Source organism: Leptonotus elevatus, chromosome 5, assembly GCF_054856555.1.
Source record: "Leptonotus elevatus isolate MCC_2025b chromosome 5, RoL_Lele_1.0, whole genome shotgun sequence".
Taxonomy (NCBI): Eukaryota; Metazoa; Chordata; class Actinopteri; order Syngnathiformes; family Syngnathidae; genus Leptonotus; species Leptonotus elevatus.
In genome coordinates, this window is record NC_141243.1 from 17,322,693 (window position 1) to 17,338,689 (window position 15,997).

General features: G+C 42.0%; 1 protein-coding gene across 2 annotated transcripts; it reads left to right on the forward strand.

The window, feature by feature from the left end:
• The first annotated feature begins 52 nt into the window (after positions 1-52).
• LOC147173978 (tRNA (32-2'-O)-methyltransferase regulator THADA) lies at positions 53-13,703 on the forward strand. 2 transcript variants are annotated; one of them, XM_086077137.1, is made up of 31 exons: positions 53-226; positions 312-483; positions 558-644; positions 742-769; positions 1,574-1,722; positions 1,797-1,919; positions 2,274-2,394; positions 2,522-2,667; positions 2,752-2,836; positions 2,912-3,048; positions 3,961-4,158; positions 4,231-4,942; positions 5,146-5,298; positions 5,533-5,642; positions 5,708-5,868; positions 5,967-6,133; positions 6,217-6,372; positions 6,450-6,601; positions 6,678-6,815; positions 7,732-7,836; positions 7,939-8,139; positions 8,245-8,395; positions 8,465-8,711; positions 8,789-9,025; positions 9,103-9,307; positions 9,539-9,727; positions 10,737-10,969; positions 11,048-11,206; positions 11,288-11,551; positions 11,636-11,838; positions 12,172-13,703. In XM_086077137.1, exons 1-31 carry the CDS (start codon positions 78-80, stop codon positions 12,438-12,440), a joined length of 5,607 nt encoding a protein of 1,868 aa, XP_085933263.1. In that variant the 5' UTR covers positions 53-77; the 3' UTR covers positions 12,441-13,703. The 2 variants fall into 2 exon arrangements, with proteins under 2 accessions (XP_085933263.1, XP_085933264.1); XM_086077138.1 differs by lacking the exons at positions 11,636-11,838; positions 12,172-13,703 and having other exon boundaries at positions 11,319-11,491.
• Positions 13,704-15,997: the final 2,294 nt, after the last annotated feature.

Sequence of the window (15,997 nt, forward strand, 5' to 3'; positions counted from 1 at the left end):
TAAAGCCAGAATGGCAGCGATCTAACTGGTAGTAGAAATGGCAAGAGGTAAACAAACGCCACCGTTGTCCGTGTGCCATGTGTGCTGCGAATGTGACGGTAGCAATGATGTATTTTGATGAACTTCTGACAAGTCTGCAAAAGTGTGTCATCGCCGAGGACCAAACGTGTGCAAATGGAAATCAAAAACTCAAGCACGTTTTGTATAAACTATCGGAGTGCTCCAGGTTTGTTTTTTGTTTTTTCCTGTAAAGAGAATCGACGCCTTACTTGGGGATGACATTAATGTAATTGTGATATATGAATGAACAGGAGCGATGTTAAAAGGAGCAAGGAGCGCAGTTTGGAGGAGGCTTCCCAATTGTTAAAGGCGGTGAAGCTACATCTCCTGGAGCGCGATCATCTTCAGCTTCTAGTCAGACTTCTCGTCTCCTTGCAGCTGCAGATGGTGCACATATCCACAGCCTGCAGAAAAGTGGACCAGGTCGGCTCTCGCAGTATGCAATCTGCTTACTGTTCAAATTCAAGTGTCATCTAATGCTTCCTGTTTCTCTACAGATGTTGCAACATCTGGCAAAGGTGGATCACCAGCTGGTGTTTGGAGAGACCCACGTATGTTTGGCATCTATAGTTATCTCTGAGCAGGTACACAGGGACATCGTCACTTCAAAACTTTACTGGCATTTTAAAAAGCTGCAGCAAGGTACAGTAATGCTGAGCATTTTCTTTTTTCTCTCTCCAGATATTTACTAATGAAGACCTTCAGAGAGGTTTGTGTTGGTAGTTGGTATACTTTCCTGGCATATTGTATTGGCAGTAGTGATGTAGAACTGCCAGAGGCAGCACATTTTATTAATCAGTACAGATAAGAAGTCAACAACTACAGATATTTGAGTAAATAAGACTGACTGGCAAAAGGCGAAATACTGATTCTTTTTTTCTTTTTTTGCCGAAGCATAAATAAAAAGTACATATTCTGAAATGCATTTAAGTACCAAAGTAAAATGTAAAAGTGAGTTCTTAATGTCAGTTATCCACAATACCCATTAGATAACTTAAGGACAACGGAAATAAAAACTTCATTCATCCATTATCTTCTGTACACAAAATAGTGTCCCCCTATCAACTTGCATAGTGCTTGTTTTACTCAGAAAATATTAAAAACCTAAGTCATGCTATGAAAACAATGCATCAACCAAAAACTAATAAAAATGCTTAATAAGGCAATACTAACTGAAAAAAAATACACTTGTATTTTTTTTCAGATTAAACAAAACGTTACATAACAGTAACAAGACTATTTTGACAAAATAGTCACTAGAAAGTATACCGTAGGTATCTGTTTTCAGATGTAGGCATTAGAAATAGAAGTTTGCAAAAATAAATACTCACGTCAAGTACAGATACTTGCATTGCGTCATACTGAGTGCTGTTGTTAATAAGGTAGAGTCACTCAAAGTAAAACTGCACATTATTATCAGTATCTTGTAGAAACAGAATGATTGATATAATTCTCGAATCTCATTAGATTTTAACAAGTGCTATTGATGTTTATCTTTTATTTACACTTTCAGCTTGTATGTTCCTGGAAGTTAGTGCTGTGGGTCGTGATGTGTGGCGACAGCTGTGGCCTTCCTTTCTGGACAAATTAGCCAAATTCTTCCCTTTAATTCTGCAACAAGAATCCCTACGAGATGGCCAGTTATGTTATCTTGCTGTGAAGGTTCGTGCGCATCTGGAAATTGTGCAGAATCCATGACCTCCATCATAGTTCATTATAATGTGAGATCTCCACAGGTTTGCCTCCAGATATTTCAGCTATTGTCCAGACAGGTGCCTTGCACAGTGTGGGACAAAAAGGAGAGGAGACCGGCCATGAAAACAATCCTGCAGGCTCTCACAGAAATTGTCTTTGGACAGGTTTGTTATAAATACAATTTTGTATCACTTAAAATACTCTCACCATAATGTTGTCAGTGTATTCTTCCTTGAACCCGTTTACAAAGTTTTGTGAAAGTCTGGCTTTGTCGTTTGCAGTGGATTCATGCTAGCTACATGAGAAGGGCGATGTGTTAGAAACATCACTCAGTATGATGCAGCGCACACTACAAACTTCCACCACAGTAATAAATGGACTGTTAAATAAATACCTCACTGAGAGTCAATTAAACACAGCTCTTTTATTTTATTGCATTAACTGAAAACTAATGAAGGGTCCAGTTGGTCTACTGTATGTGTTCCTTTTCTTCCATCTCAGTCATTTGTATCCTGCAGAGCTCCAACAAAGACACTCGTCTTTTGGCCGGGACCGCCGTGGCCATGCTCATCAACACGGCATCAGAGAGCAGCGCAGGTGCAGCTGCTGCCTGGGAACTTTTACGGAGCTCTCGTTCAGGTAGAGTATCACTGCTGGGCAGCTAAATATTGTTTGGAAATCCACTCCCGTTTTTTTATTATTCAACTTGAAATTGTACACATGAATGTGGCTGCTCAGAGGCTTCTAACAAAGTTTTGCTTCTCAGAGCCATGGCTGCTGACTGTGGGGGCCCTTCAGGTGCACTGTTGCCCCACATCGACGAGCGGGGTGGGTCAGCTGGCGATGAGCAGGGGCCTCCTGACATGCTGTCAATCTCACATATTGCTCAGTTCCTGTGCAGAAGGCGCAGAGGTAAATATGTAGGCCAGCATCATTGACATAAACTGATAGACATGTTGACTTTATTTAGCAAATGACGCGTTGTTGTCTTTGCAGGGCAGCTTACTGCTGGATGCTTTGTTTCCTCTGATTTATGATTTGTGTGAGGAGAAGCTGAATTGTCACTACCTTGCCTTTGAGGGTGAGTCACGTCAAAACATTTATTCATGCTCTTCCATGCTAAAGTCACCCGTTCAAAGATGACACGTGGTTGCAGTGTTCACACTATGGCTGAAGAAGGTCAAAGAATGTATGCCTGATATCTGGAAGATGACAGGTGGCCGTTTGCTGCCTGATGGCAGCAACCTGCAGCAACAGCTCGTTTCGATTATTTGGACCAGTGCTGAAAGTCCAGTGAGTTAATTTGCTTCATTGGTATAAGTTTACATTAATTGTAGTGTCCATTTTGTATTTAATTTTAGTGATGAGATTAATATTTCTTTTACATACAAAAATCTAAAATTATTCCTTTTTTTGCACAATAATATTCTTCCAAATGTGTAGTGAAATTATTAAATTTGACGTTAAAGCTATAAAGCAATGTGATCTATTTACTGGACACAAATTCACACATTCACACTCCTGCAAAATCTAATGCGAGCCAAGAACTGTATCACTTTTGATTGGCGCTGTCGGGGAGGTTTGAACACTAACACCGCACTTAAATAAAGAAAAAAAGGAACAGGTACTTATGTACATTTTTTTCTCTATATATTTTAAAATGTGAATTAATTTTGGTAATGCCTGTAGAATAAATAGTGTTTACCTATTGGATGGTGTTGTACATTTAAGGTTGCATCTGATTGGTCAAAGTCAGACAAAAAAAACATACAATTCCATATGTAAGTAATAGCGCGTCTTTGTGATCCGCCGCATATTGCACAGACCGTTGATGAAAATATTTTCTTCAATATATTGTGCAGCCCTTATTGTATATAAAGGTTAAATAAAAATCACAATAAGAGATTAAAACAAACAGTTCTTTAAGATGAAATGCAAACGTATTATACTGTACTTAAAAGTTAAATACAAATAATCTAAAAGAAAAATTACCCATGCATGAAAAGTAAAAAATGCACAATACACTATCTCTTGGATAAAAAAAAGAAAAGCTGTCTTGTAAAAAATGAAACATCAAGGGAATTTCAGGGTTCGAGTCCAACTTGTTTTGGTGGATTCACTAATGAAAAAGTATGCATGTATGTCATGTATGTCACGTCAAGTATGCTCCCATGTCACTCACCTTGTCTTCATGTGCACTGTTAGGTGGAAGGCGTGTCCGACTGTGCCCGTGTAACCTTTAGCTTGCTGTTGGACCTCTATGACATGGACTGTGAGCAATTTGGTGACACAAAGAAGCCTCTTTATTTGACTCTACTGCATCGAATTATCCAACTCCCTTGGGAATCCAAAGCCAAGTACCATCGCCTCTGTGCTCTTTTTCCATATTTGGGGACCGACATGGTGAGCACGAATCCTTTTTGCGATGTGAAAATGTTGCGCTGTGATTTAATGCGCAACCCTTTGATCAAGCAGGTGCTGGATCACTATGCTGAAGTAGCAAATCACCTCCTGAAGTGCATGTCAAACGATCACCTGTCTCCATCCGGGTCGGAACTTTACAAGTGTCTGATCCAGCAGCAGAGAAGAGAGCTTTGCGGTGATTCTCCCAAGTCAGAGTCAGATCTGGGCGAGAAGTGGGCAGAACGTTGGCTTCCTGTCCTCCTTGAGGCGCTGACCTCGCATGTGGTTATTCTTCAAAACAACAGCTCAACACACTTACTCCCTTGCACCTTTCAAGTGTTCCCGTCTGCTGTGGAGCCTCTTCTGGCCTCCCTGGACCCGTTCTCACCAGGCCACCTTTGTGCCTGGGCCTTCATCATGAGTAGCTACCGGGCCGTGACTGGGAGCTCACCCTGGGCTCTGCAGGGGAACTCTACTTTGAAAAACCTCAATCTAGCCCTTGGCTCTGCAGATGACAAAGTTCGACTTGCTGCTCTCAACATATTGTGTTGCAGCCCTAAGACCAAAGAGACTCTAACGCCAGGAGAACTGTCAATCATGACAACCTTCATTCCTCAGAACTTGAACTCGGAGTCCTCCCTTTTTCGGCAACATTTTCAAGCAGCAGTGAGGAGATTTTTGGTTCGGATCAGAGATGGATGCTTGGCGCACATCAAACAGCAAAATGACAAGGGGGAGAGCAAACAGATGGAAAGCTCACAGGAAATACTGGACCTGGGAATAGGTGAGATGTTTGTAAGATGAGACTTTGCACTCAAGCCCCCTTGCAACCATAACAATGTTCATTTTGGATTGAAACTTTTTCATCTTTTTATCTTGTCTTATCTTTATATTGATCTCTTTGATTTTTCACTTTAAGTGATGCGTGGGCTCTAATAATGCAAACCCTCTGTTTATTATTATTTTTTTGTTTATACTTTGTCATAGGTTTTGTAGACTGGTTGAGCCAACTGGTATGCTGCAATTTGACACCAGATCACAGTTACCAGAGGAAGAAAACTGTCCTTCTGTTACTGTCTGCGCTGCTGGAAACCTGCACTGACACATGGAGCCCTGACAAGAAGAAGGGACAACCACCCGGTCAGTTTGGGCACTGTGATCATGTCAATATTATCGATAATTATTTTAATTATTTCCATAGCTCTATCTATCTGGCTAGCTGTCTTTCTGTCTGTCTGGCTGGCTATTTGAATATGAAAAGAAGTATTGAACAACCGTAATACTGTTTGAAATGTTATTTCAGTTTATCTAGAAACAGTGAATGTGTTTGTCCCTATTTCAGTATTTTAAAACTCCTTGATTTGTTTTCCTCAGTGAACATGGGATCTCTCGTTACCTGTGCCAGGTTGAGAGGACAATGGGACTTCTTCTCTAGGGAAAAACTTTTGGTTCTCATCAGCTGTTTGGAAGATTCCACAAATGAGGTCGAGCTCATTTACATTTCTGTTTCCCAGTTTAAGACATGATATTAAATGTATTTCTTTTTCAGATTCGTGAACTTTCTGCAGGATTATTGGTGAGATTCTTCCCTTCCAATCTTCCTACTGATGTCGCCGCGGCTCTACTTATTCGTGCCAAGCAGCTTCTGTGCAGTCCTCGGGTCCAGCAGGCTCAGATGGGGGCGCTGATGATGAAGGTCCTCCATCACAAGTAAGTCAAATTGCCAAGCACTTTATTATGTAGACCTGCTCCCTATAATGACATCCCATTGATTGGTAGTTATCAACTGTTTTTTTTTTTTTTTTTAGATGGCAAGGCCTTCCTCAATGGATATTAAACAATGGCATCGATGTCAGTGCTGTCCATAAGATCAAGACCTCCAGCTTGGTTAGATTCCTTGTGAAGGAGCTTGACGATCACTACCTCACAGCTAAGGCAGATGTGATGCTTGCTGCCAGAACCAAGCCTATGCACGGTGAGTCCAGATGGAAAAGTTGGATACCATTCCATAGTTTTTTTCAGGTTTGTTTGTTTTATCAGTCATGAATTGGATTTCAGGTGTTCTGAGCGCCCTACGGAAATGTTTGTTGGAGAACACGTGCAGAATCTGTGATTCACTTGGTCCTACACTGACCACCGATCTGCTGAGCCTGCTGAAGAACATTTCGCTGCTCCTGCTCGGCGTACTGCATGGCCGGCAGGATACTCAAAGTGGTAATCTGCACTAAAATTGATGGTTTGAGTTTGAATTTAGCGGCCCACGACAATATCTGAAATGACTGCTCCGCTAGATGCTCCCCCTTCTTTCTGTGAAATGGGGAACGCCATCAGCTCTCTGATAGCCCACTCATCTGGAGGAAATCAAGGAGATGGAGGAGAGGAGTGCATCTTATTGTCTGAAGAACACAACCTTGTTCTCACCTGCTACTGGGTGTCACTTAAGGTACCAACACAACCTCAGTGTGATTTGACATTTGAATACTTCTGATGCTCGTGTGTATTTCTGTCTTTCTCATTAGGAAACGGGGATTCTTTTAGGTTCTCTTGTGGAGAGAATTCTCTCTGAATCCGGGCCTGACGCAGGCTTTTTGACAAAACAACATCTCGAAACGGCGGCGGATATTTTTAGAAATATTCTCCTCAAATGCCGTCACTGGGTAGGTTCAAGTGTCTATCAAGTGCTCCTCTCGCTATATTATGTTGACGTACACAGTTGCAGTTAAAACATTTTTAACCCCCATTGCAAATAATATTTGCATTGGGGGGGCGGGGGTGAATTTCTCAACATAATGTTACAAGCAGAGTGTTCATCTTTCGAAAGTCTTGAAACATTTTGAAAATCCGTTCAAAAGTAAATTTCAGTAGAGTGTATAAGTTATAGTGAAACTTAAAAAGCTTTAGTAAAAGTGATGTGTATCTTCAGGAAGGAACACACAGAAAAAAAAGTACCAGGAGACTTTATGACAAAAACTGACAGTAAAATGAAGTTACTTTATAATAACAAATTTTATTCATGTAATAAGGCTGCTCGGTGGATGACTGGTTAGCACGTCCGCCTCCCAGTGCTGAAGACGTGAGATCGAGTCCGGGCTTCGGCCTTCCTGGGTGGAGTTTGCATGTTCTCCCCGTGCTTGCGTGGGTTTTCTCCGGGTACTCCGCTTTCCTCCCACATTCCAAAGACATGCGTGGCAGGTTAATTGAACACGCCAAATTGTCCATAGGTGTGATTGTGAGTGTGGATGGTTGTTCGTCTCTGTGTGCCCTGTGATTGGCTGGCAACCAGTTCAGGGTGTACCCCGCCTACTGCCCGAAGCCAGCTGGGATAGGCTCCAGCGACCCTTGTGAGGACAAGCGGTTAAGAAAATGGATGGATGGATGGATTCATGTAATAGTTTATGTATAAAACAACAGCCAAAAAAATTAACAGACATTTTCATTTTGGAAAGACAGTAATTGCCACCTTTCAGTGACCTGCTAAACATTTTGATATGTGAAAAATGTCTCAGACAAATTTACATTTTTTAAATACTACCTATGTGAATGGGAATACTAAATCTCCTTTTTTGTCACTAGGGGGCAGTAGAGGGATGTTGTGTGGGCTTCACCAGGTTCTGTTCAGCTTTACTCGGAAGCAGTGATCCTGAACTCAAGGATATACCGTCTCACATGCTCCAACAAGTGAATTGTTTTTTTTTTAAGTTCTCACGTGTATGCTGTCTGAATAAATGTAGAAGATTCTTGCTTACATGCAGTTCTCTCTCACCCCCCCCCCCTCTTCAGGCATTACAAGTTGTGCAATCTCCAAGTAGTACCTCTGTAACCCGGCGGGCTGCAGGATTACCTATGCTCATCCTGTGCGTTGTATCTGCAGAGGAAGCCAGTAAAGCACAGCCACTTTTAGCACGTAGCATGCAAACCTTACTGGACACAGCTCGAATCCCACTTTATGAGAACTGGGACCAGACGCTGGACCTTGCACAGGTTCACAGGCACAAGTGCCACAATACTGTCTTCTGACTAAAAAGACAAATCCCATGAGAGATCTCAGTGTGTTTAGTTGTACGTAACGCTCCGTGTCCGTCACAGGTGTGTGCAGTTCACACGCTGCAGGCTCTGGTACGTGGATCGGGCCTGGGTGTCGCCATTCTTCAGTTTGCGCCCAGTGTAGCCATTTTGGCTCTCACTCTGCTCAGTTCTCCGTGCTGGGCCATGAGGAATGCAGCCCTTCAGCTTTACAGTAGGACTCAAGCGCATTGCTCTTCACCTGGATGACTGTAGAGCCGCTCACGCCTAATGTGTTCACCAGGTTCCCTTTGCTCTCGGATGCTCGGTCAGCGGCCCAGCAGTGAGGGTGGGACTAAACATGGCATGTCCCCCCACGCCTTCTTCCACCACTACTCCACGCTCCAACCTTTCCTCCTCGAGGAACTCCGAGAGGCAGCTTGTGACCTTCAGTGTCCACCTGAGGAGGCCAGGCTCCGCCTCCAGCCATCGCTCTACCCGATTCTTACTCTTTTAGCCCAACTGCAGCCTGGCGTCCAAGACTCGACAAAGTAAGGTTAAAATTGTCAACATCAAATTGTTGGCAGGCTTCGTTGTTTTACTGTTTTCTCTCATTTTCTCTGTTTAGAACCTTGTCAGACTTCCTGCCTCCTTTACTGCAACTCTCTGCCAGTCCTATTTACAGTGTGAGAGTGATGGCCTCCAAGGCGCTGGTCGCTATGACTCCCCCCTCAGAGTACATGAACATCCTCATCAATCTGACGTCGCGGTTGCCCCGCACACCGGAGCGCTGCAGTCACAACTGGCTCCACGGGCAACTGCTACACATAAAAGCTCTCCTGGGCAGAACTCTCGGCAAAAACTGGTGCGTCGTTAAACTCCGCCCCATTCATTCACCAGGACCCTTCAGGCTTTGACTTACTGGCTCATCTGTCTACGCAGGGTGCCTGCAGCAGAGCTTCATGCAGCGGTGAGGTCCGTGGAGGCATCAGTGTGGCTTGCCACGGATGCTCAGCGATGCCCGCTGGTGAGAGCGGCGTATCTTACTGTGGTGGAGTCACTAAGACGATTTTGCCGCGAGACTTTTTTGTCAAAGCTCTCGGACGTTCTCATACGAGAGCTCCTTTTACCACAGCGGGGGCTTCAGGTGTGTGATATGGATGCATTGCGTTTGAACTGCAAAACAATCATGTAAAAAAAAAAAAAAAGATTGTAAAAAAATGTATCTGTACTCCCAAAATGGCACAAATTCCTTGACAGATGCAGAAAAAGACACATTGAAAAATATTAGTAATATTTATACAGTATCCTGTACATAAACAATGTTGATTTTCCAGCAATGCTATCAGAACACTGACAGCTATTTCCTTCATTTCAGCTTGGCTTGTTTTCCTTCCATCAAAGAGCAATCCAGTTACTCTGTGCCGACCCCAGGTGGGCGCGTGACCTCTTGGAAACTTTTCAAACTTCGAGCTATGATCTGAGGCTGGCGTTGGTCGTGTGGGTGGTGGAGGACCATGCTTCACTGAACACCCACTTGAAAGAATTGATCCAGAGTGTGCTGCAGGTGAGTTAGAGGGGAAAATCTTTAAAAAGCTGTCTTGTAGCATAAGGTTGAACAAAAAGGGCATTGTGACGCTTCCGTCCAATAAAATGCTATTTGAAAATGGGATTTTAGTTTTTTGCAGTTTGCTGTACCATTAATCTTTTTTTTAGACTGTACATTTTGTCCTTCCTTTCTTACTAAGTTCTTGCTGTATGTGACTGTCCACATATTATGCACCCCAGGACGATATTTTGCATATCAGAAGACAAAAGTGAGAAATTGCAGTAAAAACTGACGTGATCCTTGTTATTTTAGAATTATTATTATTTTTTATTTTTTTTCTTAAGGCAAACTCCAGGTTAAGTTGAGGGTATGTTTATATTCCAACAATATATATTACATTTCTAGTCCTTTATCCACTGTTGAGGTTTTTTTTTATTATAACATTACATAAGTTGTTATTATGGCCAACATTGTTACAGTGTTTAACATAATGTAATATGAGTACACTCCTTCATTTCTTCCTCTTTTTTTTTTTTTTTTTTTTTTTTTTTTACAGCATTAACTTAGTGTATTGGAAGAAATGAATACCTCTGTATGCCCGTCATTGTGTGGTATATATTGTTGTATGCTAGTATGTTATAGAAAAATTCTGAGAGAAAATGTGCGGTTTTTTTTTATAGGTATAATCTATACCTTTGAGTACTGACTGATACCTTGAATTAAGGTCAGGTATTGCTACTCGCCTATCCCTAGTTTTTGAACAAATCTGTTGGGGGTGTACACATTTATGTTTAGCATTGACTCTGTAAGTAGTAGTGCAAGTATATTTTCCAAAATAACCGCAATCTCCAGCGGCTACACTCTTGATTGATCTGAATAGCTTAGGAATCAGGTGCTTTGATTATTTGTAGAAAAAAAAATATATAAACATTTTTAAAATTATGTTTTTTTTGCCAAATATACTGGTATATAACACATGACAAAAATGTGTGCACACAAGATGAAGCAAGGTGCTTTTTATTTACAGCCCAGCCTGAGGGAGGCACTGTTGAGCCCCATTGAGGAGTACCGCAGGGCCCACCTGGCAGCCTACGTAGCAGTGATGACCACGGGGGATTCTCCTCCTCCACCAGTCCCACTTGAGGAGTCAGTTCTTCTGGAGTGTCTGGATTTATTATTGAGGGATCTTGAGGATCAGAGAGGCGGGTCGGAGCTCTTGTCCAAGGCTCTGCTTGGTGCAAGCTTCCTGCTTTCCCACTGGTTAGAATCCTCTTTTACATATTTCATTGTCTACCTGCTTAGTTTTGACTTTATTCTCCTATCATTAAAAAAAAAAAGTTCTCAGAATTCTGTAATCCAACGCTGGTGTGGTGTCTTGGAGACTCACCGTTCCCCCGACGCTGCTGAAGTTCTGAGGATAGCTTGTGCTGAAGCTCTGTGCATGGCCGGCCTTCGCCTAATCAGCCACCATCTTATTCCTTCAGCTCTTATGATCAAGTACTGTTAGATGATGACCACACAGTTTTTCACTAATGCTAAATCCTGATTTAAAGTAAACGTGAAATGTCTCCCATGCAGACTGCTGAGCACAGGCCTGTATTTGCTGCAGGACCAAAGCCAACAGGTGAGGACCAAAGCAGCCAGCTTCATCTCCAAGCTGCATCACGCCAGAGGAGGAGCCCAGAGGAGCGTCCACCTCACGCAGGTCAACCTGGCTGTACCGCTTCTTCTGGATTTGCTGCTGGACGAGTGCTGGGACACACCGAGTACACTGGAGGTGCTTCTGTGCCACGTGCCCCATTCTGACCTGAGATCTGTGCTAAGTGACATCGCAGACAGTGGGTGGGTCACTTTGCCGATTCGGCATCAGAACAGAGTAACAGACTGAACTGGAGGTTGTTAACCACAATGCGGCGTCTTCCCCAGATGCGGAAGCCTCTATGAGCAGGATGATGCCAACGTGTTTGCTGAGCCTTCAGTGATGTCTGCACACGTGTTGCCGTACCTTCTGCTCATGGTTGAGAAGTACCCTGAGTCTTCAGTGGTGGCACAGAGCCTCAACAAATGGGCGGCGGAGAACGCTGCCCTGCTGCTAGACAACCTCAAATTGTGTGAAGGCCTACAGCCAGGTAGTACAAATGTCTAAAAATAGAAACAATGTTTGGCAAGTTGCCCATTATTAGTTTAAATACATTTCTAATATTACAGTACTGTATTGTGTTGTATTTCTGATCATTTCCACCAACACAACTTTAACAAGATGGCATTAAGCAACTAAAAACAAAGCCAACATTTCTAATGATAATCCTAATATGTCTGTGTTTTTTTTTTTTTTACATCTGTGTTGTTGTTTTTTTACATCTGTATTTTTTTTTCAAGAACTCTCTCTCTTTTTACTATACTACTGCATTGTATAGTAATGTTGTCTGCAATTAACTCTTGACACAATGTTGTCTTTCTAGCTGAGATGCTGACGCTCCTTCCGGACCCCCGTTTTCACAGCACCCTTTGCGGCTTGCTCACAAGAGCCGCCTTCCTTCTCCACCTTTCCAAAACTTGTGACTGTGTGCATCACCTTTGTGATCCTGCAACCCTGCAGATGATTTTAAATGATGCTTGCAGTCGTCTAAGTGAGCAAGGTGTCCACTTGAGATCTTCTCTCACATCTGCTGTGGCTGGAGATGTCATAGCGTCACACCGCCGACTCCCAATAATAAGCGAAGATAGCTGAGGACATTTCGTGTGGATGTTTGAGGTAGGCTGCGCCGAATGAGCAGTGCGCACGGGAAGGATTTGAACCCTGAACTCTGACCTGTGAAGCATACGCGCTAACCACTAGTCCTCTTTGCTGCACATAGAATTAAATGTACATGTAAAACATCTATAGGGAATAATTTTAAATTATATTTATACCACAAATTATCCCAAAGCTGTTCAGTGTCATTTCAAACCAACCTTACAACAACTTTAAAAAATAAATGACAGATTTGAAGTGTGTGTGTTTTTATGAACATGTCGCAAAGACTAACATCCGAGGCTTAACTTAACTCCTCCTCGACAGACAAAGCTGATCTCTCAGTCGAGGTGTATCACTTCAACATACTGTACTTCCTTGACACCAACTGTACTAAACTATTTAGACAGGACTATGGCGACATCTTGTGGCAAACCAGTGTCTTTCAAAAAGAGCACAAAAAATGTGAATTGGTAGCATTGAAAAACAGTAAAATATCCAAGCTTTTTAACAGGGTGGACAATGACAGGGTGGACATTTTTGGCTAATGTTAGCATTAAATGAGTACATAGCAACATGATTCAGTAAGCAAGGTGACCAGGGCCGGACTGGGACTCATTTTCAGCCCTGGAGTTTCATGGCTCAGACCGGCCCACTTTAGTTTACAGTGTTTTAATGAAGATGGATACTTCATATGTATTAATGTATCAATCTAAAATAGATTAAACATTCGATTAAGTAACCAACGTCAATAGTTATGTTGTATGTGATCAAAAATTTAATAACTTACTAGATCACAATAAGTATATCGGAACAATTATGAAAACATAAATAAAGTCAAGAGTGCTAAAGAAATTGATTTGACCACCTGTCATATTCTCTAAACATAAATCCACAATAAGGAGATAAGTACAAGACAAATTTCCTTTTTTTAAGAGCTCAAATAATGAACTGCAATCACACTTTAACTTCTTTGTGCTGGAATGTGCTTGAATTACTATTAGCAAGGGCAGGATTTACAAAACTGGGTACAAAATGCAAAAGTTAGTTTGAGTCACATTTAAAAACTAGTCATTTCTATATTTGTTTTCAATGTAATTACTTTTTCTCTTCTTTTTTTTTTATCCCAAAAAGCCGGTTAAGCCTTGCTATTTATCGCTTCCTTCTAGTAGGGCAGAATGTTTTTTTTCTCCCTCAATGTAACCTACTGTTTCCAACAAATACAAATACCACAATATTAAATGACTAGTAGAAAAATGATCAGCCAAACATGCTATTGGACCATTATTTAAAAAAGAAAATTGTGTTAGTGTTGCTAACTGTCTTCTCCATCAGGCACATGCACTTCTATAGGGCTCTGCAATGATTTATACATTTGATTTTGGGCGCATTTGGCGCGTTAGCTTCACCCCCTTTAACATTGCCTTTTCTCAGTCTTTTATGCTCATCTGACATGACTTTTTTTTACGTGTCTTGTTTGGCTGTAGTGTCGTCCAGCAGGCGCTTGCGAGGGTGAGAGAGAGTGCATCAGCGCAAGCAAGGAGAGAAAGAGTGAGTGAGTGAGGGAAGGAGAGAGTGAGAGAGAGCGCATGCGCTTGCCTCAAAAATGCGTATGATCCATTCTGCACAAAATAGCGGCCAAAAGGTCCATAGATCCGGCCGACCAGGTGGGAAAATGCAGACCACTCCAAGTTAGTCATTCTGGGTCTGGCTACGTCTCTACCAAAAGCACTTTAATTGCTGCTTTTGAAACAAACTTGTGGCCCGAAATAAACAGCGCCCCCTTGGTGGCCAACCGGGAAACATTCCGCTGGTCCCGCCTTCTCAGTCTGGGCCTGAAGGTGACTATTATTTGTTTAATATATTTAGAACTTCTCATTATGACAGAGTGGACATGTTAGACTTGCCAACATTCAATTGCATCTAATATGTTTTTTTTTTTTTTTTTTACTTTGATACATAGTATCAGCCTCAACTTCGAAAGAAAGAAAGGAAGAAAGAAAAAATGCTTGTACTAATGGTACTGAAAACTTCACATGGCTTCTTAAAGGGGAAGTTACCCATATGACGGGGTGGACTGCAGTTTTAGGGGCACATGCAAAATGTTCAGTATGATTACATGATCACATTGATTTGTTTTATCAAACAAGTAATTGTGGACAATAAAACCATGTAAAACAAAAAAAGAAGTATTTACTTTTTAATCCTTAATCGACACACATTGTAGTTCACACTAAAAATGGAATTGTTGAACTAACAAATAATTGCTTCAATTTGTAACACACTTGAATTAAGTGGATCCAAAGTGAATATATTACTTTAATGACGTGATAACTAAGTCAACTGAAATATTCACTTTGGATTCATTTAATTCAGTTGCGTGTTACTAATTGAAGCAATTATTTAAGTTGGCTCTTTTTAGAGTGCAGAGCCGTGTGTGGGCCGGGGCATGCACCATTCACATCCCATCTATTGAAAAACAATTGTATAAAATGAAGGAAGCACATTTTCATCGACTTAGCAATGTCCTTGTATGTTTACAACTTTTTGCCACATATAAGACCTCCACAGTTACATTATTTGCTCCATTTTGCTACAAGATGACTCCGTGATTCTGATTAGGGCACCAAAGGGACATTATAATGAATTGTGTGTTTGGTGCTTCCTTGGCAAAGGTCCCCGCTTTTCTGTGTGCGTGAATACTTGTTTGCAATGTCTGAGCATCCTCAGTATCTGCAGTGCAATCAGTAGAGACGGGCCGCTCACTGCCGAGCTTGGGGAATACTGTCCATTAGAGGCCTTGTGCCCGCATAAGTGTCCATTTCCCCAACCACATGAAGAGTGCAAGATGATGGACTGGCTCCGAGTTGACCGAGGGTGGGCGCTCGATTTGTTGACAGCCCACACACTAGATGAGTCTTACATCATCACATGCCTCATGCCTCCTCTTGAGGTGGGTGTGATAAATGACTCACTCGCAGACACAGGCGGCATGTATTGTACTTTATTAATTTTTTCGAATAGAATGATATTTTTGACAGTGACGCATTGTGGTGAATCAGAACGTTTTCTTTTGCATAAAACGGAGCCACTACGTTTAGAATGTCTTATTTTCACTTCTATGACCAACGTTTGTCTCAAAGAGCTCAAAGCTTCAACTTTGCGCCACAAGCAGGCAACGAGAAGGGAACGCAATGCGAGGGTTCACGTGTTCCTTGCCGCTTGTTTCTCAAAGGCATGAAAAACAGCCAGTTGTGACTCATCCAACAGGTTGTGTTTAGGCATATGCAGTAGTGAAAAACATTGTGCAGCTTGACATCAGATTGTGATTCTGTCTTCACTAAATGTGATTCTCTGACCTCTCTGCAGCTTGCCTGCTTCCTGTTTAATTAAGGAGAGCGACTATGGCAACAAGGAACAATGCCAAGGAGGTGCTTTTATTGGGTTTGTGTGCACACGTTGAAGCACATGTTTACCATCTGGACTGGGAACACAAGGGGGTGTTTTTCCATTGTGTCATCAGTTTATCCTTCCTCTTAAAGAGTCCATATGTA